General features: G+C 38.8%; 2 protein-coding genes across 4 annotated transcripts; both read right to left on the reverse strand.

Annotated features, from left to right (window-relative positions):
• Window positions 1-3,862: 3,862 nt before the first annotated feature.
• gpr183a (G protein-coupled receptor 183a) lies at window positions 3,863-9,562 on the reverse strand. 2 transcript variants are annotated; one of them, XM_003451581.5, is made up of 3 exons: window positions 9,423-9,562; window positions 8,422-8,536; window positions 3,863-6,590 (listed from the first exon to the last, which is right to left on the reverse strand). In XM_003451581.5, exon 3 carries the CDS (start codon window positions 6,570-6,572, stop codon window positions 5,460-5,462), a length of 1,113 nt encoding a protein of 370 aa, XP_003451629.1. In that variant the 5' UTR covers window positions 6,573-6,590; window positions 8,422-8,536; window positions 9,423-9,562; the 3' UTR covers window positions 3,863-5,459. The 2 variants fall into 2 exon arrangements, with proteins under 2 accessions (XP_003451629.1, XP_025759446.1); XM_025903661.1 differs by lacking the exon at window positions 9,423-9,562 and having other exon boundaries at window positions 8,422-8,727.
• Window positions 9,563-17,689: 8,127 nt separating this feature from the next.
• si:ch211-184m13.4 (G-protein coupled receptor 183) lies at window positions 17,690-26,508 on the reverse strand. 2 transcript variants are annotated; one of them, XM_003451582.4, is made up of 4 exons: window positions 26,375-26,508; window positions 19,964-20,323; window positions 19,115-19,629; window positions 17,690-19,015 (listed from the first exon to the last, which is right to left on the reverse strand). In XM_003451582.4, exons 1-4 carry the CDS (start codon window positions 26,436-26,438, stop codon window positions 18,851-18,853), a joined length of 1,104 nt encoding a protein of 367 aa, XP_003451630.2. In that variant the 5' UTR covers window positions 26,439-26,508; the 3' UTR covers window positions 17,690-18,850. The 2 variants fall into 2 exon arrangements, with proteins under 2 accessions (XP_003451630.2, XP_005475497.1); XM_005475440.4 differs by lacking the exon at window positions 26,375-26,508 and adding an exon at window positions 20,449-21,868.
• Window positions 26,509-27,090: the final 582 nt, after the last annotated feature.

Genomic DNA, 27,090 nt, shown 5'->3' on the forward strand with positions numbered 1-27,090 from the left:
TATTGTCAGTGGATTTTGGTTTTTTTTTAGCACTGCATTTTGATCACAGCTCATTCAGTCTAATTCTTATTCCTGGGAAATAATTATCTATCGGCTTGTCCTCTTGATGTGTCTTAAAAAAATCTCGCACCAGATGGTACTTTGTGTTCATTGCAATATGTTGTTATGACAACAGTCTGTGTGATGTTTTCCTCTCTTTGATACTTGTCATGTGGTTGCGTCAGTATTCAACTCTATAGTACATGTTTAATTATTCACATGTATAAGTAACAAGGAGTGCATTTATGCTTTCTCTATACAGATATCCAGACATCAACTACCTCTCTCCTTCCCCCATTGCTCTTTTTAAACTATCTATTTTATACTATGCCATTTTTTGTAAAAGCATAAAAGTAATATTTCAATAAAAAGATTATTAGATCCTCTTTTGTAGCTTCCGTCTACATTTAGAATTGATATATGGCCCCTCTGAGAAGCACATTTTATTTGGTTAATCACCATCTCTCTTACGCTGTTTTATACTGCCCTCTAGAGGCTGAAAAGAAATACTACAACACACCCAGCTTGTGGCTTATGATGATTCACTACGTATATATTATTTTAACATTAAAGACAGCATTATATCAGTATATCATATTTTATTTTTAGTAACTGCTTTATAAATTTAAGGATTCGCAAACTCAATATCTGTTCAGGTTGGCGCAGAGTTGAAGGCTTTTGTACGCAAACACTGTGAAAAGGTTCTTTCTTTGACCACATTAGTTAGCTGCGCTGTGGTGTAGTGGTTAGCAGTGATAGCTCATACCAAAAAAGGTCGACCTTATGATGTACTTTATGTGAGAGTGAATTATGGTTTGTCTCAACCCTATCCAAGAAGCACTCTGGCTCCCACTTGCACACTTTCATCATCAGGCCCCTCCTTTCAGACCCACTGCAGTGTGCTAAAAGGCCTGGGTGGTACTCCCTGTTTCCCCTTTGGTGACCTTTGGTGTTTCTCGTTTTTACACTCACTAAACAGTAATGACGCTTGAGTCATATAAAAGTAATGCTTGGAATTATAAAAAAAATTCATAAGAGTCTATAAAATGTTACTTGTGCCAGTTTCATTAGAATATTGTTGTTATCACACACACGTAAATCAATTTCTAATTCATAAATTAATCATTTTATGTCACAACAACATGTGACAAAGTAACATAAACCGTGCAATTATTAATGCTTAGCTGACATCAGTCATCATGGAGCCTATCCTAGCCATCACTGGGTGAGAGGCAGGACACACCATGAGCATGTTGCGCGTCTACCACAGTGCTAACACAGAGTAAGAGAATCATTACACTTAAACACTTAAATCCACACTTAGAGTATGGCCACCACCATGCAGCACCATGCTAAACTTTAATTAAATACCCATCCATTACCTGTCAATTTTCCATGTATTAGTGGGGATTATTATAAAGGTTTATCTCAAAAACCTCCATATTTAAAATATCTGACTGCATGTATGGCCATGATTCTGACATGATGTTCATACTGTCAGAAACAAAGCAGGATGAAGCAGCTGGCAATTATATGTGTGAAATTCAGTGTTTATTGCAAACAAAGAAACCACGCTATCATCAAGAGACATGTTCCTGCTGAACTAAATGTACGAAGATAACAGCGTCAAAATGCAGATATGTCAATAATATATGCATATATTCTGGCTCATACTTAACTCTTATGTAAATGCAAAGACTTCTGATAACATAATTTGACCTATAAAAAATGAGCAACAAAACAAGATATGTTTTCCAGAATTTTATAGATCTATCTTGTTTTGTATAACCAGCGGCGTAAAATCCAAGAAAGAAAGAAGTTGTTTTGCATGTACGTATGACAGTGACGTAGATGGTTAACTTAAATGGCTGATTAATTTCTGCCTGGTGACTAAAGGTCATCAGATAACATTCCAAGTATTTTGTCTAGTTTCAAGTATTTTTACCACAGCTTCACTGTTTTGCTCCTTTTCTCACAAATACCACACCAGCAAACTTCCTGCAGTTTAGAGATTAAATCAGGTTTGTACAGAGGTGGCTGTGAAAAGTTATGTTAATTACTTGTTGGAGCACTTTTATGTCAGCCTACTCAGACGAGACAAAACAGTGAGTTCAGGTTGTTATCGTTGTACATCGCTGCTCTTTGGCTTTCAAACAGCACAGCTGATGCAAACAGATTTGTGGATCAGATTACATCCAGGTGAGGTTATAAACCACGTTCTCAGCGCAGCATCTTTGTGCTAGCTCTGAGACTACAACTGCAAATCTGTCTTCAGCGTAACTTTCCAGGCTTTCTCTAATGTGGTTATGTTGTGATTTTATTAAATGATGGCAGTGTGCCTTTTAAAACTATTGTTTAGGGGGTCAACATCCCCTTTTATATATACATTAACACTGTGTTTTTTTTATCTGTTGATTATTTGTGAGAAATCAAGTGATACAGGAAATGAGACAGATTGACATTAAAATGTGTAAGTGTAAATGTTTGTGTGACACTAAATGTGGGTGGTGAATGTGTCAGAGGGCTGGCAGCTCTGTAACAAGAGTACCAGGTTTTTGTAATACAACTACTACGGTGCTTTAAGTTTTTCTGCAGATGTTTTTGTGTTTTTTAATATTTACATACTTGTAAATATCTTGATAGCGATTCCATACAATTGCTAATTTTTGCAAATCAGTGGCACAGTTTTTGGATACTCTTAGTACCTCTGATTTCTTCACTTAATGGCAATCTTAGCATTTTTTCATATATGCAATTTCTGTAGTAAGTGCTACAAACCCCTTGCATTCCACAGTTCAAAGTTCTTCACAGCACCGTACTTTGTAAATGGTGGCATGTGTTTTGCTCTGTGGGTTTGCTGTCACCTTGGCATATGTTATGCTGACACATAAGTGTTAAATGCTGCTGAACTTTTCACTAGTTAGTCTTTTTTGCTCGTTGTGCTCCGTTTCTTTGCAATCTCCTATCAAAGCCTCCTTCAGAAATGTTACTTCTGTTCTGTCCTAAAAACAACAGCAAAAAAAAGGGCAAGTGTTTCACAATCTTAGCAAATCAGCCAGGATTGTGCAACCTGATAGCAAGATATGTAAACAACTATAAGATCAAATTCTAGAACTGAAGACCTAACTGTTTTCAGTAGCTTGAACCGACAAACAGTCCTGTCACAGTCTCCCAACACGTGTCATTCAAACTAAAAGCAAATCGTTTGCACCTTTCCAAAATGCAAAGGCAGGAAAAATAAATCATCGCCTGTGTTTTTTCAGACTTTTTGATGCCGACTTACAGTAGACGCTTTCTGACCTTTGTGCCGAAAGGTGGTGTACGGTTGGGTGCAGGCTGCTATGCAAGAGGTGAGAGTTTGCATTCCACCACAGATCAACTGTTCTTTTTTCTCAAACCGCAGCTACATGCTTACAAGAACCTCAGACCAAGCATTTGGCTTACTTAACCAGAGAATTAGTTAAACTAGTGCTCAATTCTCCATGTCCTTAAAAAATATTGTTGGATGCATGCAATATTCTGTTATACTTTCTAATTTTTATCTCAAATATTGAAATGTATATGTGCATAACTTCTGCTGCTTCACTGATAAAAGCACATCTGTGTTGACTGAGTTTCTAATAACCAGACCTGACATCCCTGCATGGCCTTCTAGTTCAATGGGAAGGTGATGGTGTTGTGAGATAAAGTGAAATAAGTGTTAAATCTAAGAACGATTCATAGTGGTGACTCGGGTTACTATAAACAAAGCTACTGTTTGCATCCAACAAGAAACGGATATAACTACAATATAAACACAATCTCAGTCACATGCAAAACAATATTAATAATTATTACAAGTCATTTATTATTTACAGTGCTGCATAAACATGTCAAGCATTAAAGTGAAAATTGCTCCAAAAACAAGGCTGTGAAGACTTTTCATTTACTAATTATAGTTACACAAGGTGCAGTAAAAAAAGGGGGGATACTTTATAATCCCTAAGAAAATGATGGTGTTAGAGCTGCTCCAAGACAATAAGAAAAGTAACACACTGAACTAAATTAAATAATATAATGTGTTACAAAGTTACAATCAATTAAATGTAAAGACTGGCAAAGATCATGGGGCTTTAAATGTACTCAGCAGGGATTTCAGGTTTTTCTAAGTATCTTCAGTTTTTGCTACACTTTATTTTTTTTGTGAATTTCAAGTTTTGCAATGCTTTCCGTTTCTTCAGGTAATTCCAGTCACACATGTATGATGACTGGTCTATCTCAGGCTTTATTGCACTAGTTGTATTTCTAAAATCATCATACTGAAGAATAATTTTAGCACCCTTCCAAAAGTACGGTATAATGGTTACATATTTAAAGATTTTTAATGCCCCCAAATTTTTTGTAGAGTACTACGAGTTCGCTCGCAAAGCTAAACAGTTTTATAACTGGCTTAACAGCTATCTGTCCATCACACAGCAAACCACAGGGTGAAATGCAGTTTTTGCAGTTTTTCAGCGGTTTTGGGTCATGTTAGTACCCCTTTTTTAAATATATCACTACACATGGCGTACAGTTTTACGACGGCTGTTCCTGTGGCCTATTTATGTGTGATAAATGCCGTGTGTTGTTGACACATTAAACCTAAAATATAGACCATAAAATTCAACAAGAAACATAACAAACTGCTGGTGGAACATATAGCACTTGAAACCACTGCGTCTCTAACTCTTGCGCAGACAGAAAATAATAACTATAGAAACAGATCCAGAACAATTAAAGTTGTTGCAAATGTCTTTTTAAACAAAGAACAAACAAACGATAAAAAAAACAACCTTATCCTCAAGCCACTGAATAAGAATGCATCATTATCCAAACGGGAAAATATTAAATATGTTGCTTTGCAAACATTTAAGATTTGCAGAGTGTTGTAATAATCTCTGTCAATTTCCCTGAACTATTACACCTGAAAGCTGAACTGAAACTTGGGGGGAATAAAAGAGACTTGAAGCGTGATTCTGTACGAGAATGAAACTTCTGTCAGATCTAATTCATCCTGACGTTTCAGTTCATAGAAGTATCACTGTAAGTGAGTCCCTCTGAAGTGAGCTTGCTGGTTTGAATCCAGGCTGGAGCCTTCCAGCAGTTGGACTTGTGTGGCTCTATTGGTACTGTGGTTTCCTCCCATTCTCCATGTTAGCTCTGCAACAGGTTCCTCCCTGAATTCTCAGACATTTCCAGAAATGTCCTTCGAGTGCTTTGACTTGTGGAAAACAATCGATTCATTTCCAGTGTCTACAGATGCTGGGCATTCGTGATGATGTAAAAGTCCATTTTAAGGTTAAGACCTTTTTATTTGAGGCACTATCTTTGAGAAAAGTCACCCTGAGAAAAACGAAACAAAACTAAAAGGTTCCTCTTATTCTGTGCAGCTCTTTGTCCCTTCATTCTTTAGATAAGTCGTGATAGTGGGATCTTCGTTCTGTGACTGTTCCCGTAACTGAGCTGTTTAGTTGGATCTTGTTACCGTCGAGGAAGTCCTTGGAAGAACCTTCAGGAGACACTCTCACTGCGCTGGAGAAAGACATGCTAACGTGCATCTTCAGGATTTTCAGGAGTTTTCTTTTGTAGCCTTTACAGGCAAAGAAATAGATAAACGGGTCCAAGCATGAGTTGAGGTTCATCAGACACACGGTGATATGCAGTGACACCTGAAAGGCTGTGAGCTGACTGCAGTCGGGTTCCGACACCAGCTTGCGGATCATGTACTGCAGGAGGTCAATGTGGTAGGGGCTGAAGCACACGATAAACACCACGGACACGCAGCAGATCACTCCGATGGCCTTGCGGCTCCTGCCGGACTTTTCCGTTAAATGGTTGTTCTTGGCTGTTAAGTGAAGCTTGGAGCATAAGACAGAATAACACACCAGGATGGTGATAACAGGGAAAACATAACCCATGCCAACAGCACCAATCAGTATAGTGGCAATATGTGGAACTTTATCAAGGTTGGGGTATTCCATGCAGGTGATGTAGCCATCAGGTTCATTGTGGCACATGTTCATGTTAAGCAGTGGGAGTGTCTGACCCAGGACCAGCAGCCACACGCCAACACAAATGTAGCGCACGTTACTGACTTTCCTGAGCCGGGCAAAACGCAGAGGCAAGACCACGGCGATGAAGCGGTCCACACTGAGACAGGTCATGAAGTTGACTCCCGCATAGGTGTTGATATAGAAGATAAGGCCTGAGATCTTGCACAGAGCTTCTCCTAGTGGCCAGTGGAAACCCAAAGCATAGTAGATGATCCTCAAAGGCAGAGAGAGGGTGAAGAGGATGTCGGACATGACCAGGTTGAGAGAGTACAATGTAGTGGAGTTTATCTTCTTCAGATTGGGACGGATTACATGGAGGGCCAGGCAGTTACCAAACAGCCCCACGAAGAACACAACACTGTAGAAAAGAGGCATGAGGATTTTGGCATACTCCCGATGAGCATACAGGGTAGTACAGTTAGAGGTACTGTTGAAGGTTGTGGTTGGGGTGGCAGAACCCATCTTAGTTTTATTGAGTATCTGCAAAAAAGAAAAAAAATACAATCAAACTTGGTTTAAATACAGAGAGTAACACATTGCTTTGCATTTTTTTTCTTATTTTTTTGTATGTTACAAATTAAATGAAAAAAAATAAAATAAACTGAACTGCTGACACTTTCTTTATGATGATATGAAACTATTGTTAACGTTGGTGTGAGAACACATAGAGGTTTACAGATCCATGACCGTGTTTCGAAAGGGAAGTAAAAGGAGTATGTCTCAAATTCAATTTCCTCAGTCTACAAAATTGTTGCGCAAATGGCAGTATCATTACAAAAATTAACTTAAATGACAATGCTGACATTATCTTTTAGGTTGTTTTTCTAAACTCTAACAAATTATAAAGTTATATAAATTTTTTTAAATTGTTGCTATGGGCAGTGAAAACAAGCAAAGTGACTATTTTGTTCTTCATGCAAGTAAAACCTGATCTGTCAGCAGCAAGAGTTAACAATGAGTTGTGAAACAGTGAACACTGTGAAAAAAAAGTGCTGTAATGTACGAATAGATTTCTTGCTCTGTAGTGCCATCTTGTGGATTAAAATTTTGTGCAAACAAAGATACACCTGAAATCTGAGAGGAACTGGTGACAGACTGGAACTGCAAAGCACACGTAAATAGCCACACATACAAAGCCTTGGCTTTCAAACATCACAGTCCGATCGACCCAGATGATTCATAAAATCCTGAGCCGACATCAGACTGCATTATGAAAAGATAAACGAACGCCCCCAAAGGTTGTACATCTATGTCCCGACTGGCTATTTGTTTGCGGCGTGAGGTTAACATATTTAGCTTTTAATCTGCATGTGCAGCTCTTCTCCTTTTCTATTCTGACAGATGATTGTGGTTTGCTTTTATAATATAGCAGTGCCTTTATTAGGATTTTAATGTTTTCGAGCATATTTTCCTTTGCATACATGAAGTTGGTTTTATATTTTTTATATTTCTGTCTCAAGTGACTACCAGGGAAAATAGTACAAGTCACATTCTTTTCCAAACTGTTCCAATTCCTTATTTAAATTTTTGACTCACAGGACGTGTCTGGCATAGTGCGTGTGGTTTAAGTGCCATGAAGGAAGTCAGTGAACAATGCCTCTGCTCAACGGCTATTCTCAATGCAGCTGCAGCGCTGTCACATAAACAGCAGAAAAAAAGTTTATAAAAAACAGCGGTGTTACTAGTTGGCCTTGTGTATGAGGAAGTCAGCTTCCCCAAGGTACTCTACCCTTGAATGCAAGGCAGTTGGAGTGACACATTGCATAAGACTGCCTTATCATTATATCTATCTGCTTGACCACATGGTGGAGTGGAGAAACATGTTTCCTGGCCCATCAATGGCATTTTAGACAAACCTGCAACCACACTGTTGTGTTTTAATAGTTTTAAAAAGCTGTTGTATGAATTCACAAATTTATAAAAGTGTGTTTCTTAAGACAGTTAATAATGCGGCTGTGATAATGTCACGTTTACACAAGTGAGCGAGTATTTTGTTTTTCTGAATTTGCCAAATTCAATTACATGAAAGAATAAAGGATGAAGATTGTAACGATATCAACATGCACCATTTAAAAATGTTTATTTAAAGAAAACTCTTATTTCTCTCTCTCTTTTTTTTTTGCATTGGTGTGAGACATCTGCATGGAGTACATTTCTGACTCATCTACACCCTGTTTTCATACCTTTAGTCCACGTATATTAATCTATATAGTCACCTGAAATAGATTTCGCCAAATCAAAAGATACACGGTGTTCACCGATACACTAGAAAACAAGTTACAGTTTGGAAAAAACAAAGAGAGAAACTTACCTCACAGATGGAACGTGCTGCTCATCAGACTTGAAGTCCCATTTATTCAACCAACGTTAAAATTTTTGGCGGAAAGTTATCACAGCTGCCCTGAGCGCGGTACTGTCACACTGACCTGAGTGAAAATAACAAGACAAACTAATCAAGATCAGTATCGCCTGCCAGTAACCATAGTGACAAAATATCCTGTTCTAGCACTCTGTTTCTCTCTCTCTCTCTCTCTCTCTCTGTGTTTTTTTCTCGCACCGTTTGCCTGTCTCACACTTTTCTCGCTTTAACTCAACTTTTTCAAAAGTTTTGTCTTTAAAAGAATCTCTTGCGAAACACCTACTGATTATGCCAAAAGACGTGCTCAGTGTCACTCGTTACATCAAAATAAAACAAATCATTTCATTGGCATTTGTGGTCTAAAACGTGGGTGGTGAGCCATGTGTGACTTTTTGAAGGGGGAAAAAGTGGAGGTTTCATACACATGTTGTACCCATGTGAGTACTCATGGGAGGATGTGGCTTCAGGTATAGGAGTATGACCGTCAGCATTTTCATAAAATCATATATCCCACACAGCTTGTGTGGGATATACAAAAACAAAAAGGAAAATTTATTTTCCTTTTTGTTTTTTTGTAAAGAGCCTGGCTCTCGGCCCACTGCTGCACCACACCTGTCTCCAGTAATCCTCAATTCAAGCTCATAGTAATTCGCTTGCTTCTGATCAGTTTCCCCCTAGACTATATAAATGAGTGATAGCTAAATGACAAACTTCCCCTTTTCACTCCAAAGATACCTTGGCTTTGATGTTATTAGCACAGGCTCACTTTCAGAAATGACGAACCACACAGATCTGAGACGACACAAATAAAGTAAAGAATCCCCGCAGGCAAACATAAGCAATGTGGCGTTCGCAAACATGCTTTGGAGTAAGAGATCAGAGACTGGTTTCACTGTATTATGTGGTTATGCTTTGATATATTACAGAGAAAAAAGGAAAATGATTTTACATACCTGTGCTTTTAAATGAGCAGGTTTTCTGAAGGCATCAATTAACTTTAAGACAAAATGCTATTGCTACGCTCAAATTCGAGCTTCAAATTTGGTATACTTACAGCTTATAACAACAGTTATGCTGTGGTTTCACACCTTTAAATCACCACCGCCCTTTAGGATACTTTGAATTTGAACGCGCACAACTACAGGATGTGAAGTGTGATGGCAACTGCATAGTGGAGAACATAAATACCTTTTCTGCACCTTTTGTTTTTTCCATTAAGTCATTCAGTTCACTGCTTTTAAGGTGTGGAAGAAATTCAACTTCAAACCTCAAAGAAAAATTAAAAAATTACCAAGAACATCTATTAGATTATGCACTTCGTGGTTTGTTAAGGCGGTGTGAAATGGAAATATCTCTAAAAAAATTCCGTTTTTCTTGGGTTTTTTTGTTTTTTTTTTTGTTGACCACAAACTTTCTTCCTTCAAAACATGTCTGGTAGTGAGAGAGAGGAAGCAGTTAACTTCCTCATGGCCTGTCCTTGTGGGTCTGACTCACTGGTCTTTAGACAGCCAGATCACGCCCGTTGATGACAGACAAAAGGCAAAGCATTTTACCATTGCTATTCATAGTAGACATATTGGGTGAGTGCAAAGGCTAAGGCACTAATAACATTTTTACATTCTGTACACACTGGGTTTTTGTTAAAGATACCTGATAGTTTTTTGTGACAATAACAACAAAATCAATTGCGTGAAAGAAAGACTAATAAAATGAGAAATTGGTAAAAAAAAAAAAATAATTAAAAATGAAACAAAATCTGTACATCCTGTGCAGACTGAAGGAAGCGTTGACAGAGGAACATTGAAAAGGATTTCCCCCTCAGCTGCCTGTTATGGCACACAAACTTTGTCACCATGGCTGAAAAGACCACACGCTGAAAGTGTGTGGCAGCATGCAAAAAGTAGTATGATTTATGTGTCAGTGTATTCAAAAGGTTCATGACCAGTTCAGAACTGTGGTTTGGTAGTATTATTAGATAGGACACATGACACCAAACACTGCTGTTTGATCACATGATTTTTAACATTAAGCCAAAAACTTACATATCAGACAATTCTACCCTTATTAAATAAAAAAAACTTTAAAAAAAAAATTGTTCATGATTTACAAATGTCACATATTGAATTGGCTGATCCACTCACAGGGTGTATGGACTTGTTTTTTATACCGAAAACAGATTTTAAAAATGTTGCTTATCAATAGTGTGATAGCAATCTTTTAAAGGCTGTTCAGCTTGTGGTTCAGTATAGTGCAACAGCAACAGGAAACTCCTGTGGCTATTCATCATACTGCTGAAAACAAGCCAAAAACAAATCTACCAAGTAACAAAATTCCCATGAGACTAACCAATATTGTATATAGGGTGATTGCATTAATATTTGAGAGCACAATTTACTTTAATTCATTTATAGGACAATAACAGCTGATGCTGTTCTGGTTACATGAACTTCAAAACCAAGTTCATGTAAACACTTTTAAACATATTTACAAGTCATCATTTCAACATTAATGCAGTTCAGTGGCCTGTGGACCAATGAGTTCCTGTGATGACAATGATTTTATACACCACGTAGAGCAGAGGACATGTCGCAATGACTGTGCTCTTGCAATCCTTATACATGTGCCTTTCTTGCCATGTCACAACTGTTTTTCTAAACTGTATTTGGCTGGTTATCCGACTCTCTCCGTGAGATCATGAACATCTACTCAGGAGCAGTGCTCTCTTCTGGCAATTGGAATGCACTGCAGGTTGAGATATTTAGATTATGTTGCAACAGGAGAAAGAAAACGAGAAGGTCAAAGCTTCGCTCTCAACACATGGCACACACAGTACTTGCGTCATAGCATAAAGAAGTCACAGGATGGCAGTAACGCCTTTACAGTTCTTTTACCTGCAACAAAAAGAGATAAATTCCAAGTCAGTGTTGGAATCAGCAGTCCTTAAAGAGATTTATGTCACTATCTGTGCATGCAGGGTGTATAAAATGCCCTAACTACAGGAAATTGCATGAATTAATAGACAGATAATGAAGTTTGAAAACTAAAATTAACTGGTAAAATGTTTAAAATGTTTCACTAAAATCAGATTCAAACATGTGAGGACTGGTGTGTGTATCCTCACAAGTGACTGTTGCTTCTCACAAGTCTAGCAGAATGCAGATTTCGGTCCTCACAAAGATAGCTAGACAGGAACACACACACACACACACACACACACACACACACACACACACACACACACACACACACACACACACACACACAAAACCCCACTGCCAATGCAGTAAACATATACCTGGAAAGAGAAAAACATCCAGTGGAACACTATAAGTCAGGAACTGGCCTCAAAAGAGCCCTGATCTCAACATTATTGAAACAGTGTGGAATCATTTTGACAGAGGACAGAACAAAAGGTAGCCAACATCCAAAGAAAAGCTTTGGATCCAAAGAAAAGAGGCCTGGAGCACTATTCCTGAAGACTGCTTAAAGAAGTTAGAAGAAAGCTTGCCTAAGAGAGTTCAGGCTGTGCTGAAGAATAAAGGTTCTCATACTAAATATTGTCTATCAAGCTCATTAGAATTGTACAAACTCTGTTTTATCTCATATACAGTATTTTTGGTGTCAGATGTTTCAACAAATGCACCTTTTCCCCCATTTTCCTATCAATATACAGTGTAAAGAAATTAAGGCTGGCTCAAGAGTTTTGCACAACTGAGCTAAAGCAACTCGGAGATAATTGACAATTTCAGGAATTTCTTTGAGGTTCTAGGTGCAGTGGTTAAGGTAGTTTATCTTACACAAGTACTTCTCTTTAGTATCTTCTTTGACAACAACCTTGCCTAACAAATTAAATCTGTTTTTCTAACTGATAGAACTGGTTTGATCCCAAAGGTAACAGCATCCTGTGCTGTTTAATTTTATATTTACTGAAGAATAAAAGTCAAATAAAAAGTCTTTTCAACTTTGGATGGAATGGAAAGAGTATGTAAGCGGTCCAGTTTATTTTTTTGTCTGTTTGTTAGAAGTCTAGCATCCACAGGTTTTTAAGATATAGATACCAACAGCAATGCAAGCTGATTTAATTTTGGTGAATCAAGGTTAAACTCAAGGTCACGCCAAATGTGAAAATAATAATAAAAAAACCTTACTGTACTACCCACATTTTTTTAAGCATTTTCAAGCTTCATAAAAACCTACTAGGACTTGGGGGACACGAGTACCTAGGTTAGCTAAGGATTTGACCTTGGCAGCCATTGTTAGCAGCCAAGGTCAAAGTTGTTCTTGAAAAAAAAATGTCAAGAAACAATATCACGTAATATATCATATGAAAGGGCATGGAGAGAGCTGTACAACACACATTTTATTTGACCCCATAGCAGCCTGACGTCAGCATGTTTTAATAAAAACATTATAAAATCTTACAGTTTTAGTATAGCCTCAGCCCTTGGGGAAGTTGTGCTCTCTGAGTGCTCTTACTATATCATATTATTTTAAGTAATATTATATTATTATGTATTATGTTATTGCATACTTTATTGTATTATACTAGAATATAAATTTTGGACAAAAATTAAGGAAATTTGTCTTTGGTTAATTATTTCTTTGTTGTAACAATGCTTCTATACAACAAGTTTTATATTGTTGGAAACCCCACTCTGTGGGGACGAGCATTGTCATCTTGGAGGACTGCGGCTCCTGTTAGTTATATTAATAAATTGGTAAATTGCCAGTATGTCTTGTTTATTTTTCAGACATCAATAATGTGATCCAATAGCCAACACCAAACAAGGGTTAATAGGAGAATAAGCTGTTTGAAAGTGGTAGAGAAGATTTGGCAAGTCTTTCATTGGTGCAAACCTCATACTCTGCTGCTCAACACACAAATAGATTTTCCTTAGGCGATCGTGGCTCAAGAGTTGGGAGTTCGCCTTGTAATCGGAAGGTTGCTGGTTCGAGCCCCGGCTTGGACAGTCTCGGTCGTTGTGTCCTTGGGCAAGACACTTCACCCGTTGCCTACTGGTGGTGGTCAGAGGGCCCAGTGACGCCAGTGCCCGGCAGCCTGGCCTCTGTCAGTGTGCCCCAGGGTGGCTGTGGCTACAATGTAGCTTGCCAACACCTGTGTGTGAATTAGTGGATGACTGAACGTGTAAAGCGCTTTGGGGTCCTTAGGGACTAAGTAAAGTGCTATACAAATACAGGTTGTTTACCATTTTACACATGTGGCGAGGTGGCTAAAGTACAGACATTCTGTACTTTAGTGTGTTTAAAAATAATCTTGTAAAAGTACTGTTTCAACTTTTTCACTGAGGCAAAAGTGGAAAAGTACAGGCTCTGAAATAAACTTAAAGTAAACAAAGATAAGTCTTTTGAGGATGTTTCTACCAGCTATTTTTGTTCAAAGCAAACTGAACTTTGTGCTATATTAATTTAATAAAATTATATTAGCGAAAAAACAGAACTCATTTTATTTCTGCCTTTTATCGTTACTATATGCTCAACATAGCAGCACATTGAGTGTTATTCATAAATGGGACAGAGATCTTACAGTTTTTCTCGATTGCTTGAACACTATAACCAATCTTGTGGACCCAAATTTCATAACCATAATGGCACTTTCCAAAAAGGACACCCATTTCCCTGAACTGTAAACACTATGCCCCTGCTTTACCACATGAGTCAGATGTGGAGACCTGTTACTGCAAAACTCTACACACAAATCCCTACATTTGTTAGAGCTGACACCATGTGGTCACTTAGAAAGCACTAGCAGTCAATAATGTTCTTATCAGCACAGCTTTAGCTCAATAGTGGAAATGCTAGGAGTCAAAATGTATCACACCCCAATCAGAAACTTTGATGGATAGACAAAAGGGCCAAAGTCAGCTCATTTAGGTTTGAAACAATGGATCCAAAGACAAGCAAAGGAAGAGGTCAAGGAGGAGGAGGAGGAGGAGAAGGCGGTGTAGGACACCAGTGAGGAGGAGGTGCAGGAGGTAGAGGTGGAGGAACATAATTGGCCATCGGGCTATTGTAAATGTCCCTGGTCAGCATGGAGGGAATGTCACTCTGTGTGCAGCCATCAGCCTATGAGGGAAACTCCACCGCTATGCCATTCTAGGACCCTATAACACTATGCTTCTCCTTGCTTTTCTTGATGGTTTAGGACAACATATGTTCTAGCTGGCCTACAGGGAACCAGCACAGCCAGAGCAGCCTCACTACGTTGTTGTTTGGGATAACATCAGCTTCCACCGCGCTGCTCTGGTTCATGACTGGTTTACCAATAACCCAAGGTTTTCTAACATCTTTCTGCCTGGGAGAGTATGCAGGCAGAAACCCTAATCCTAACCCTATGGTTTTGGGTGTAGAGATTCATTTTGACTTGAAAATACGATGTTTGGGAATTTGAGTGAGACGTTATGGATTTGTGTTTTGAGAATACGAGGCATAGTTTCAAGAAATTTGTTTAAGCAATAGAGAAAAACTGTAACATTTAGCTGCACTGTTTTGTACAGCTTCACAGGTACCGATGGAAGTTCAATAAATACAGGGGGGAAAAAGTCTCTCTTGGGATCTCAAAAAAAAAAAAAATTGCATTTCGGATTTTGCAAAAGTACTTTTTTTTCTCTTCTCCAATGTCTCTTGCTCCATAACTAGCAGTTCTTACCTTTAAATATAAGCTCTGTCTTCCTCTCCGTTCCTGTCTTTCATACATCTTGCTCCATCTTTGAGTGAAGCGAGCTCTCATTCTTTTCTCCTGTTGGGAAATATAGCAATTGTACCTTTAGCTGGCACACACAGTGTGCCCTAAGCTTCACAGAAACAGTTTGTGTGTTTGCTGATGTTTGTTGAGCTGATAGAAACGCTACATTTGAAATTACCTACCACTTAAAAAAAAAAAAAAATGTCACGCTTTGTGCTCATTTCTCTCTGTAGCGGTAGCTAGATGCTGAAGTAAGAACACCTGAATATGGTGCAGTAAATCATGTATAAATTACATGATCTTGCCTTTTTCATGATAACCCGTGGTGACTGAATCAAAAACATCAGGATTGAAGGCATACAGTAACATGAAATAATAACTCTCCTCAAATGTCTTAAAAAGTCACTACCCTGTTTTGAAAATGTAAGCAGTAGAAAGTAGAGATATTTGTGTTAATATGGAAAAAGTAAAAGTAAAAAGATGCCAGAAAAATAAATACTCAAGGAAAGTAAAGATAATGGAAAATTCTACTTAAGTACAGTAACACAGGATTTTTGCTTCATTGCCTCCCACCTCTGCAATTGTGCACCATTTAAGGAGAAATAGGCTTTTATACGCTATAGAGAAGACAGATGGTTGGAAAGAGGAGTGAAAGAGACCATCTACGCCCACTGTGAACAAGCATCTTTGAACAGAGGGGGTGGCTTATGACACCAACTGTCTGGCACCTACAATGCAGGTTTGAGATCCCTTCCAAGGCGCCTCAACCCCACTCACATCTTGCATCAGATGATCTCAATGGGTCACATAATGGGGTGAGGCAAAGTCTCACAATGGTTTCACCCAAAACCTTTTTCACACCTTGGAGCATGTGATGAGGCACATGATCAATAGTGGGTCAATGACCCTCTTAACAACTCCCACCTGGGACTCTTTACCATTTGTTTTTTTACCTGAAGAAGCTTCTCAGACGAGAGCTGAAACCTCCTTAAAAAAAACTTAAAGAAATCTATTCACTTTCTATCCAAGCTCATTAGAGATCACATATACAAGCAGCAGAAACTTTCCCTCAAAGAGTGGCTTTTAGAGATATGGTGAAGAGCTCAGTCATTCAAGAGGGACTCAAAGTAGAGCTGTTGTTTCTTCACATAGAGAGTTGAGATGGTCCAGGCATCTGACAAGGATGCCTCTTCTGTGAAGTATTCTGGGCATGTCCAACTGGGAGGAGGCCCAGGGGGCAGACCCAGCACTCGCTGGAGAGATTAGGTCTCTTGGATGGCTTGAGAATGTCTCAGTGGTGGTTGAGGTAAAGAAAAGTGTGGGCTTCTCTGCTCAGATTGCTCCCCCTGTACCCAAACTAAATTAATCACAAATTAATCCATCCATCCATCCATCCACTTTCATAACTACCTTATCCCAGCTTGAACAGGGTAAAAAGTTAATTACCAGCCCCTCGCATTCTCACATCCGAGCATCTAATATAGAATATACTAATAAACCTAACAAGCTTGTCTTTGTTGCAGCCAAAATAACAGCAGCAATTTCCTGCTAACCTCCCCCTGTACCTCTGTGCTTCCCATGCACAAAGAAAGAAACACACAAAACACTAACACGCACTCTCTCTCTCTCTCTCACACACACACACACACACACACACACACACACACACACACACACACACACACACACACACTCAAACACACACACTCAAACACTCACACACACACACTCTCCCTCTCTCTTGCTCACACACACACACTCTCTCTCTCTTGCTCACACACACACACACACACACACACACACACACACACACACACTAGAATGTTTCAGGGGGAACTTCTTGTGTTGCACCAGAGTTTGGTACTCTACCTAAAGATCTACATAGAGTACCAAACTTGTGGGTTCTTGCCAGATGTGATAAACAATCTATTGCATTATTTTCTCATACTAGGAAGTGTTTCATTTGCCTTTGTGGTTACCATTCCTGATGAGCTAAAATCGCGTTTTGAACAACCCCTTTGTTTGACCTGTTAAATGATCATTTTTCTCCTAATTTAAGGATCACTTAGACTTAATCGGGTTCATACAATATACAGTGAATTACTGAGCAGAACTCAAACAAATGAAGTCATTTCCATTAATGCTGCTTAATGTTGTTAGTATTATTGTGTCTTTATTTATACATTTTCATCATATACATCAAATGCTAGTGTCCCACACATGAACCCACAAAATGTTTCTTAATTTACCTTAATAAAATATGTAAAATCATTCAAGGTAATTTGGATTTACTTAGTAGAACTCATTAACCCTTACTATTCTGATCTGTCAATGATGTTGCTTTCTACTGTTTTAATCATCTTCCATTTTTTCATTTCACTGTGTTTTTTCCTCAGAACCTCAGAACACTAGAAGGAAAAAAACATTTATGTAATTTCTTTGTTTCCTTGTTTGTGTAGCCCGTGTCTTGACAAGTGAATAAATTCCCAAGTAATAAAAAAACAACAAAAAAATTAGTAATCATTCAAAGCAGTTTAATGTTTCTTTATGGAATAGTTCATGCACATTGTTTTCGATGTAAAACTAAAGGGCAACATCTCCAGAAAAACTCAGGAAATGCGAAAGGTTAAATTTAAATATGACGCTTTGTGCTATAAACAGAAAATGTGCACCTGCGTAAATTTGCAAGGGGCACACACACACACACACACACACACACACACACATACACACACAAAATACACAGTGTACCCTCACCACAAGATGCGGAGCCCAGCAGGAATGAGGCCTATGATAGGGGAGCAGGAAAGGTGGGTGAGGAAGTGGTGATTTACATCTGAGTACTCCCACACAAAACTCAGATGTGGGTATGAAAGAGAGAAGTGTGACATGTTCTCATTTTGTCCTACCCGCAGTTCTTCCATTTTGCGAAATACGTAATACTGCTGGGATCATATGAATAACATCTTTGATAGCAGGAGCGTACGCTTTCCAAATTTGCTCAAATGGTTCCTCTTACAGTGAAAAATTTCACCTAAGACTTGGCTGGGTATGCGCTTCTCTAACAAAAAAAGGAAGTACAAGCTGCTTCCGTGTTGCGTTAATGACCACAGTATTTTCAGAAAGAGTTTGGAAACAAACCCATAGGTTGGGAAATTTTCTTAACAATGCACAAATACATAACTATACGAAAATCCCTTTTACCACGAAAACATGGATTAGAGTAACTTCCTTTTACGATTACTGTATGACGCTGTTGATACTAGACTGAATACACATTGTAACCGAAAAACAAAATCAAACAAATTAAAAAACTAAACTAAAAAAAATAAAGAAAAAACATAAAGAAGAAAAGAAAAGGCAATCATATGAACAACAACAACAACAACAAAAATACTTGGCAATATATACAGTACAAACAAATACTGGGTGCAACACTAACAGCGGAACAAGGATTTAATTAATTTTTTTTACAGCTAAATTAAGGCACATACACTGCATGTGTCCATACACAATTTTTATATATTTTAGATGGAAGGGATCATGTAAAAAACCACATCAGCAGAAGAGACTACGTAAAATAAAGCCCTTTTCTTTTTCTTTTTTTTGTTTAGCATGGGAAAATAGGTCTGTGGCATATGTTCTATATGTACATCTTGCAGAATCAGCTGTGGTTTCTCAGGTGTTGCTGCTGCTGTTCTCAGCTGTCATTTTGGAGGAGGCGCCGGAAGTATAGAGATAGTCTTTAAACAGGCTCATCACCCTCTTCTTGTATGTCTTAATGGCAAAAAAGTAGATGACTGGATCCAAGCAGCAGTTGAAGTTCATTAACGAAACGGTAATCTAGAAGGTAAGGGTAAATTATGAAAAGGAAAAAAAGAAAGAAAAATGATGGGACATTTTAAAATCAATTAAAAAAAAAAAAAACACAGCAGTTCTCACCTGTAAAGACACCTTAAAGGCTCTCAGTTCTTCACAGGTTGGCTGGTGGTGTATTTTTCTGGCCATAAACTGGATGACATTGATGTGATAAGGGCTAAAACATACGATGAAGGTGAGGAGGATCAGCAGAATAATAGTGTTGGCCCTGTGATTCCTCCTTGAGCGACCAGTTACAGAGTTCTTCTTAGCTGCATCTCGCAGTTTAATGTTGATCTTGGCGTAGCAGCACATGATAATGGTAAGCGGGCAGCAGAAGGACACGACGCACGCCAGAAGCAGGAGATACGGAGTGAAGCGGGAGCCCTCGAAGTTGAAGTACTCCATGCAGGTTCGTCTTCCCTGATGCTCGTGCAGCATGCTGCGGAACAGCAGAGGCGCCACCTCCAGAAACACTAGAGCCCAGACCAGGCAGCACACCCTTCGAACAACCTTTACACTCCTCAAACACTGCAGCCGGTGTGGATGCACCATGGCCAGGTATCTGTCCAAGCTGATGCAGGTCATGAAGCCGATACCTGGTGAGAATGTAATGGAAAAGACACACAGCTTCTTCTTATTGTGTTCACCATCCCAGCTGCAATCTGAGCATTTTGTTTTGTGTTTGAGCATTTGGAAATGTTTGATGTATTTTAAAAGTTTAAATGCAATGCTTTTTGAGTGTTAATAGATATATATGTCATATGTGACAGATATGATCTACCGATCATGTCTGTAATTACTGACATGTTTTGCATGTGTCTTTCTAAATAGAAAAAAGTGAACTAAAACTAGTATAAAAATTTGGCAGCACCTGTAAAGACACACACAAAGACAAGCTCCAAAGTACAATGACAAAATTTCTCATATTACCTGCATATGTGTTTGTAAAGAAAAGAAGCGTGGTCACTTTGCAGAGAAGGTCACCAAAAGGCCAGTCAAAGTGACGGATGTAGTAGGTAATTCTCCCAGGAAGTGCCAGTGTGAACAGAGCATCAGATAAAGCAAGGTTGACCAGATAAATGGAGGTGGAGTTGAACTTCTGTTTTCTCTGGCAGATGACACGGAGAACCAAACTGTTGCCGCATGTGCTGATGATGAATACCACAGAGTAGAAAATGGGGAAAAGGACCACTGCGGCTCTTTGGTACACAAACACATCACAGCTGCTCTGGTTTGATGGAACTGCAACAGAGTCCAGGGTCATGTTTCCACCAGCCATCTTGCCTGTCACTTTATGAAAATAAGAAACAATGTCATAATAAATCATCACAGGCAGAAAAATGCATGTAAATACAGGAGCAACAGACAACTGTGCTGCTATATAGGCAAAGAAAACTATACTAAGGAATACTTACAGTTAGAAACAGAGTAGCCAAGTATTTTTTTTAACTGTAAATGCTGCAGAGTCTGCTAGTTATGGTTGTAAAAGGAGCAGCAAGGCATGAAATATCTTTGCAAAGTTTATGTGAAGTGTTCAAATCCCACCTCTCCTTTCTGACATCACACATTGCATTTGGGTAAATGTCACACATGAACAAGAGTAGTAGTTGCATGTTAACATCCTGTGCCCCAGGACATGCAATGCATTAAAATACCCTCATTTAAAACATATTGTACTTGTATCAATTGTCATCCTATTTGCCATCTCAGTGGTTTTAGTATTTTACTTTTTAAATGGGATGACAATGCTACTTTAAATCACAAGCTGTGAGGCGGGTAGTCATTATGTATTTGCATGCATATACATACATATATGTTGCATAAATTTACATACATACTGAGAACATAACAGTAACATTCATATATGTTGTTTCTAAAAGTTTATTGTTATTGGGTATTAACACTTAAAAGTGTGACAACAAGAAGCCACTTGGACTGTGATGTGTGACTTCAATTTAGTTTTTCTTTTTTCCTTTGTGCAGACAAAATATATTAAACCATCACAAGTTTGCACTGTTTGTGGTGGCAGAAATCTTGATTGGGGGTTGGGTTTGTGATCCAACTATCAAATTTATTTAAATTAATTTGAGTTTTTGTTAGTTGCACAGTGGAGTAACTAAAAGATTGTGAGATTTGGAAACAAAAAGGTTGTCTACCAATTCACTAGTCAGCATGTCGAAGTACCCTTGGGCAAGATGCTGAACCCTGACTTGGCCCTGAGGCATCCATCAGCAGCAAGTGAGGGTTTCCCCCTGTGAGTTTGTGTGTGTGTGAGTGTTAAACAAAAAACTATATGGATGTGTGTGATTGGGTGAATGAGACTTGTAGTAGAAAGCATTATGAGTGCTCAAATAGAGTAGAAAGGGTACTACAGTACATAAATACCAATCTTTTTACGATTTAGAAAGAGAAAGATATGAAGTGATCTGGGCATGAGGAGAAGATGCAGTATATCCTATCTTATCTTATTCTGTCTTATGTCTAAGAGTATGCACCTCATTTGGGAGTAGGATTGAAAAAAGGACACTGTAGGTTGACTAGAACTGATTACTTCTTCTTGTAGAGTCTGAATATATTCAAAAGCAAGACTTAGATGCATCGCACAGAAGGAGCTGTGATATGATTTGAATTGACTGCAGTTAACATAGTCACTTTCACTGCTGCCGGCAGTGGGTGCAGCGCTGTTTTGAGAAAGGTTAGATGAAGTGATAGAGTGTGAGGTTTTATTATGTTCCTGTCTCTGAGGTTTTTCAAGTTCATACTCTTATGTAGCTGAGGTAAATGCAGAAGGCCTGAGATGGTACTGATGGAAGATATAGCAGGAAGCTAAAGTATTGCTTGATGTGTGAATGAAACACTAACAGTCTGAAGGCAGTTGTGTCTCCATATATATATGTGTATGTACAAATCTAAACCACCAACCCGCCTGAAAGATTAAAAACATACAAACACTCTAAACTGAAATACAAGGTGTTAAATTCTGAGAATAGTTATAGCGGTTGAATGTGGCAATGTGAATCTGTGTTGGCAAAAGAAGGCACAACCTGAGCTTCACTGCAAACAAAAGATGCAGTGTGCTCATACTGCTTCACTGACGAAATTTAGTGCACCAACTTCTTGGACTGCAACATCAAGATGATCAAGAACAGTCTGGTGGTGTTAATGGAGGGGAATCCCCCGTTAATTCTAATAAATTCTAACTAATTTTAACAAAGCTACAGCTGGTAGCGTCAGCAGCCACCTGACAGCTGAAGTTGCCATTTCCCTCATGACACATGACTATAAAACCTTTAGAATTTAAGCTGGTGAGTGGAAAAAAACAAAAAGCAAAAAACAAAAGTGAATGCGTGTATGTCTTTCTGTCTGTAAATATGTCTGTGTAGGTTCTCAGTCATCCAGGTCATAGTAATCTAAGGAACTTGAAAAGGGGTATAGAGTGAGGTCATGTTAAAAAGCCATTCAAATTTGGCTTACATCCACCAAGGTCTTCAAGATAAACTTAATGATTTATTGGTCAAAAATTGACAAAAAGCCTCAGAACTTAGAAACTATGATTCTTATAAGTGTGGTGTGTATTGTTAACATATAGAAAGTACCATATAAAGATGTCAAATTTGACCTCTGACCTCTCCTTCAAGGTGAAAGTGATAATAATGCTAGATTATAAAGTATTCAGCCATCTTTCACAGCCATAGAACTTGAGTGACATCCCACTCTAAATCCATAGGGTTTGATATGATGTCGGCCCATGCTTTGCAGCTATAACAGCTTCAACTCTTCTGGGAAGGCTTTACACAAGTTTTGGGAATGCTTATTGGAGTTTTTTACCATTCTTTCAGAAGCATAATTGGTCAGACAGTAGTCAGACAGTGGTCAGACACTGATGCTGGACAACGAGGCCTGGCTCGCAGTCCCTACTTTAATTCCTGAAGGTGATCTGTTGAGGTCAGGACTCTGTGCAGGTCAGTCAAGCTCTTCCACACCAAACGTGCTCATTCATAGACCTTGTTCTGTGCACTGGTCCACAACCAAGTTGGAATTGGAAGGGACCGTTCCCACAAAGTTGGGAGCATGAAATTGGACAAATTTCTTTGACTGGAACTGAGGAACCGAGCCTGAAAAACAACCTCACACCATAATCACCCCTCCACCAAACTTTACACTTGGTACTATGGAGTCAGACAAGTACATTTCTCCTGGCAACAACCAAACTCAGACTCGTCCATCAGATTGCCAGACAGAGTACACGAGTACACCAGTGCATCTGGCACTTTGCATTGTGTTTAGTGATGAAAGCTTGAATGTAACTGCTCAGTCATGGAAACCCATGCAGAATCTTTCCTCTATGTGCCTCAGCACCCACCAATCCCCACTCTGTTATTTTACATGGCCTACTGCGTCATGGTTGAGTTGCTGTCGTTCCAAATCCCTTCCACTTTGTTATAACACCACTACCAGCTGAATGTGGAATATTTATTAGGGAGGAAATTTTAAAACTGGACTTGTTGCACAGGTAGCATCCTATCACAGTACCATGCTGGAACTCACTGAGCTCCTTAGAGCAACTCATTCTTTCACGAATGTTTGTAGCAGCAGTCTGCGTACTTAGGTGCTTCTTGTACCAAATGACTGGAACACCTCAATTCAGTGATTTGAATGGGTGAGTAAATGCTTTTGGCAACATAGTGTATTTCTAAAAACTGTGCTAGGAAAATATGCGGGGATTCTGAATATCACGTTACTTTGGACCTCTGAACTCTTCTTCAAGGTCAAACTTGCATAAAATGTCTTTTATCTTTAAAAGTATTGTTAAAGTTCTATTGCTTTGTTTGTATTGGCAACATTTAGTAAATGATACTAGTATATGGGGATTCTAAATATCACATTATAGTTTGCATCCAAATATCATGCCCCATTTGACCTCTGACCTCACTTTTACATTTCACATTTGCCTTTCTTTTAAGTTGACTCCAACATGTCTCTTTTTTATCGCACTATAAAATTTGTAAAGTACTTTTAAAAAGAACAAAGAAAACAAAATGAATATATACAAAATACTTTAAAGTAAATGCTGCCCAGAGGGCAACCGACCTTTGGAGAGCTTTGTGGTCTTTGAGTGCTTCTTGTTCTACAGTAAGCTATTTGACTTTCACCGTGGACACACTTAGGAAGTTGCTTTGTGGTTTATTGGTTAAAAAGATCCCTGGTTTGCAACCAAGAGACACAAACCCAGCTATAGGGAGGTCACAAGCTAGTGTACTCTTTGTGCTGGTTCCAAGGCATCTGGTGTAAACACAAAAAACAAGTGAGAAGCTAAAAGCACATATTGTGGACACTTATGAAAGGTACCAAAAGGTACAAAAATAAGGCTTTGTTTTACTTTAACAATGCTAACAATAATCCACAAAAAAGATCATAACTTAAGCACAACATGTGATGTAAGGGAGAGAGCCTCAGTTGACTAATGTGCTAACTGAGTGTCGAAGTCTGGGTGTGAAAAATGCCACGTTTTCACATCATCAGGGGCTAATAAATTTACCATAGATTACAATATCTAACTTTGTGATTTATGAATTATTGATCGACAAGAAAGACTTTTACTAGAAGAGGAGGACAGTTAACTGGAAAAAAGAACTCACAATAACCTATAGCAGGCTTCATCCATAAGTTATCTACCTCCTTGTTTGGTATATTGTCTAATAAATATTAATATAGTGACAGAAGGTCAGACGCAGCTGACTATTTTTAATCCACACCCATAAATATAGACCCCTTCTCACCTAATTTTTGGTTCCGTAAAGTATAGTGCAGCAAAGTAAAGTACAGTAAAAGTACAGTGGAAGCTCTCTGGCTATAATATTTTACTTGGTTACCCACAAAAGATTTCCAGCTTTGTGTAATTGAAATGGATGGCTGCTGGATAGGCAAAAGGTCACTAATTGTCACCAGTCAAATGTGGTTATAATACAGCTCACTTAAGTCACAATAAAAGCTTCATGCAGACAGTGTCACCTGCAGGTTAGGAGCCTGCTGCACTTCAGGCCTAAATTTCATGCTCCATTAATGATGTTGTGCCCTGAGTTAAACATCTCATACCATCTGAAAGATGTGCTGGAAAAGGAAAAGACAGTCGTTCGTTAAGCCCTTACTAGGTGTCCTGAGGGTATCGCAGTGTTAAATTCTGCAGAAGCTCAGGAAGAGACGAAGGGAGGAGATTATCACCAATCCTACCCAGGCAGGGTCTCTACTAAAGCCCCAAAATGGGCTTCAGCAGTACCCGTAGATAGATCTTAAACCTGGGTGTACAAGAGAAACACAATACACAGCACATTGTGGATTTGAATGATATTTTGTGTTCTGACAAATACCTGAAATAAAATAAGTGAAGAAAACACCAGTGGCAGCAGCAGCATAAAAAGTTGCAGATGGTAGTTTGTAGTAGCGTGCTTGCAGTTTTCTGGGTTGATGGGTGTGTGACATGAAAGGTCTTAGGAAATCGAAAGTGACGACCCAGCATGGAACATGCATGGAAGTCACTTCTCAAAAATGTGACCTTTTTCTGGTTGTTAAGTCAGGGGTGGGCTAAAAAAAAAGGAGGGGGTTGAGGGGAGAGGGGAACAAACTGATTTGAAGAGAATTACACAATACTCAATGGTGCAACTCCAGTCCATAAAAGAACACCCCAGAAGGCATATCGTTTTAAAGGCACCCTCACGGTGGAGGGGAACCAGGGGTGTGTTGGTGAGCCAAACTGGGAATGACTTCTGGTGTCCACAACATGTGTAGGATAGTCAGCGTGGTTCCACAAATGATGCCCAACCAAATTTGGGATGTTTTTTGCTGCCAAAATGAATTGCGTGTGAAACTTGCCCCACTCACACGAGACACACAAAGTGTACTTTATTAAGTTAACTTCACTGTGCTGCTGTTTATTTGTTTGGCAGCCAAATAGAAAAAATAATGATTGGAAGAAGCAGCTGTGTTTTTACTTTTACACAGAAATTCCACAAAAAAAAAAAGAAAGAAAAAAGAAAAGGAAAATCTGCACATATGTACAGTGCTAATTTTGGGATAATTGCAATATAACATAAAACCACTAGAGGGTGGGCGAACATTACAAATCCGAAGGATAAACTAACTCATAAGTTAGCAATAAGCAAAGAAAAAGCGTTTGAGAGAAAGCTTTTATCATTTTAAAACTTCTTTTTATTAAAACTGTCATGTCTGCATTATTTGCGTTTGCACGGGGTCACTGTGGTAGTGTTAAAATTGCGTGCTTGTGTGAATGCGTGCATTTGTGTGAGTGTGTGCGTGCGTGCATAAGCAGTCTGGTGGACATACCGCAGGGGACTCCTGCGTTGTCAGTGGGCCTCATGTGGCTCGTGTCTGGTCTCATCAGTCGCATCAATCGCCGCCTGCCCTACTCAGGCCTTGTCCCCTTTGCCACCATGCTCGCGTGAAGACTTTCCTTTCACACTTTGGTTCATATTTGTCACCTTTATCACTGATGAGCCCTTTGTTGTTTTTCTGGAAACACTTTAACTCCGCTTGCTTCGGAGAGGCGAGGATGCTACCTGACTCTTGTTACTATGAGAGAGTAACGAGACTGAATGAGAGCGTATGTGCGAAAAGCAGCCGTTAGAAGCTGTCACGGGTGTCTGTGATTAGCAGGCCACGATTTCTCTCACATTTCATTTTGAGCCTGTCTTAACATAGGGGGTCACAGCCTGTTTTTAACACGCACCAAACCATTGTGCTGTGAACTTACTGTATATGAACTGCATGCCAGACTCTTTACGTGTATGAATATATAAAAATCAACACAAACTCACAAGAGTTGCAACAAAGTACCAACAAATTGGCCCATCTAACTAACTTTTTTTCTTTATATTGCCACTTTACAGTACACACTAATCACACTGTAAATAAATGACAATATTATACACACATTTATCCGCAAAGCTACATTAAGCTGGAATATTCAGTGTGAAATCTTGTTACACTTGCAGTGCACTAAACCACCATGAATATCAACGTTTGCAGTAATGACATGTTAA

Source organism: Oreochromis niloticus, linkage group LG16, assembly GCF_001858045.2.
Source record: "Oreochromis niloticus isolate F11D_XX linkage group LG16, O_niloticus_UMD_NMBU, whole genome shotgun sequence".
In the NCBI taxonomy this organism is placed as follows: Eukaryota; Metazoa; Chordata; class Actinopteri; order Cichliformes; family Cichlidae; genus Oreochromis; species Oreochromis niloticus.